Source organism: Buceros rhinoceros, unplaced genomic scaffold (assembly GCF_000710305.1).
Source record: "Buceros rhinoceros silvestris isolate BGI_N320 unplaced genomic scaffold, ASM71030v1 scaffold34903, whole genome shotgun sequence".
Classification (NCBI taxonomy): Eukaryota; Metazoa; Chordata; class Aves; order Bucerotiformes; family Bucerotidae; genus Buceros; species Buceros rhinoceros.
In genome coordinates, this window is record NW_010402411.1 from 1,667 (window position 1) to 1,928 (window position 262).

Below are 262 nucleotides of genomic sequence, written 5' to 3' on the forward strand. Positions count from 1 at the left end.
ACGGTGCGCCTCCGGCAGCGGGAGTCCCTCCAGCCACTGGTGGAGGACCCTCGGCTGGACATGCGCATCATCCAGCTGGTGCGGGACCCCCGGGCTGTCCTGGCCTCCCGCATGGTGGCCTTCTCTGGCAAGTATGAAACCTGGAAGAAGTGGGCATCGGAAGGGGAGGCTCCCCTCCGCGAGGAGGAGGTGCAGCGGTTGCGGGGCAACTGCGAGAGCATCCGTCTGTCGGCTGAGCTGGGGCTGCGGCGGCCAGGCTGGC

The 262-nt window shown here is 69.1% G+C and overlaps 1 protein-coding gene across 1 annotated transcript in view; it reads left to right on the forward strand.

Moving 5' to 3' along the window:
* CHST3 (carbohydrate (chondroitin 6) sulfotransferase 3) overlaps positions 1-256 on the forward strand; it is a gene marked incomplete at its 3' end in the record, with an annotated part of 1,273 nt that extends 1,017 nt beyond the window's left edge. Inside the window, exon 3 of the mRNA XM_010132635.1 lies at positions 3-256. Coding sequence (XP_010130937.1) covers positions 3-256 — 254 coding nt within the window. The remainder of the gene's footprint in view (positions 1-2) is intronic.
* Between the last annotated feature and the right edge of the window lie 6 nt (positions 257-262).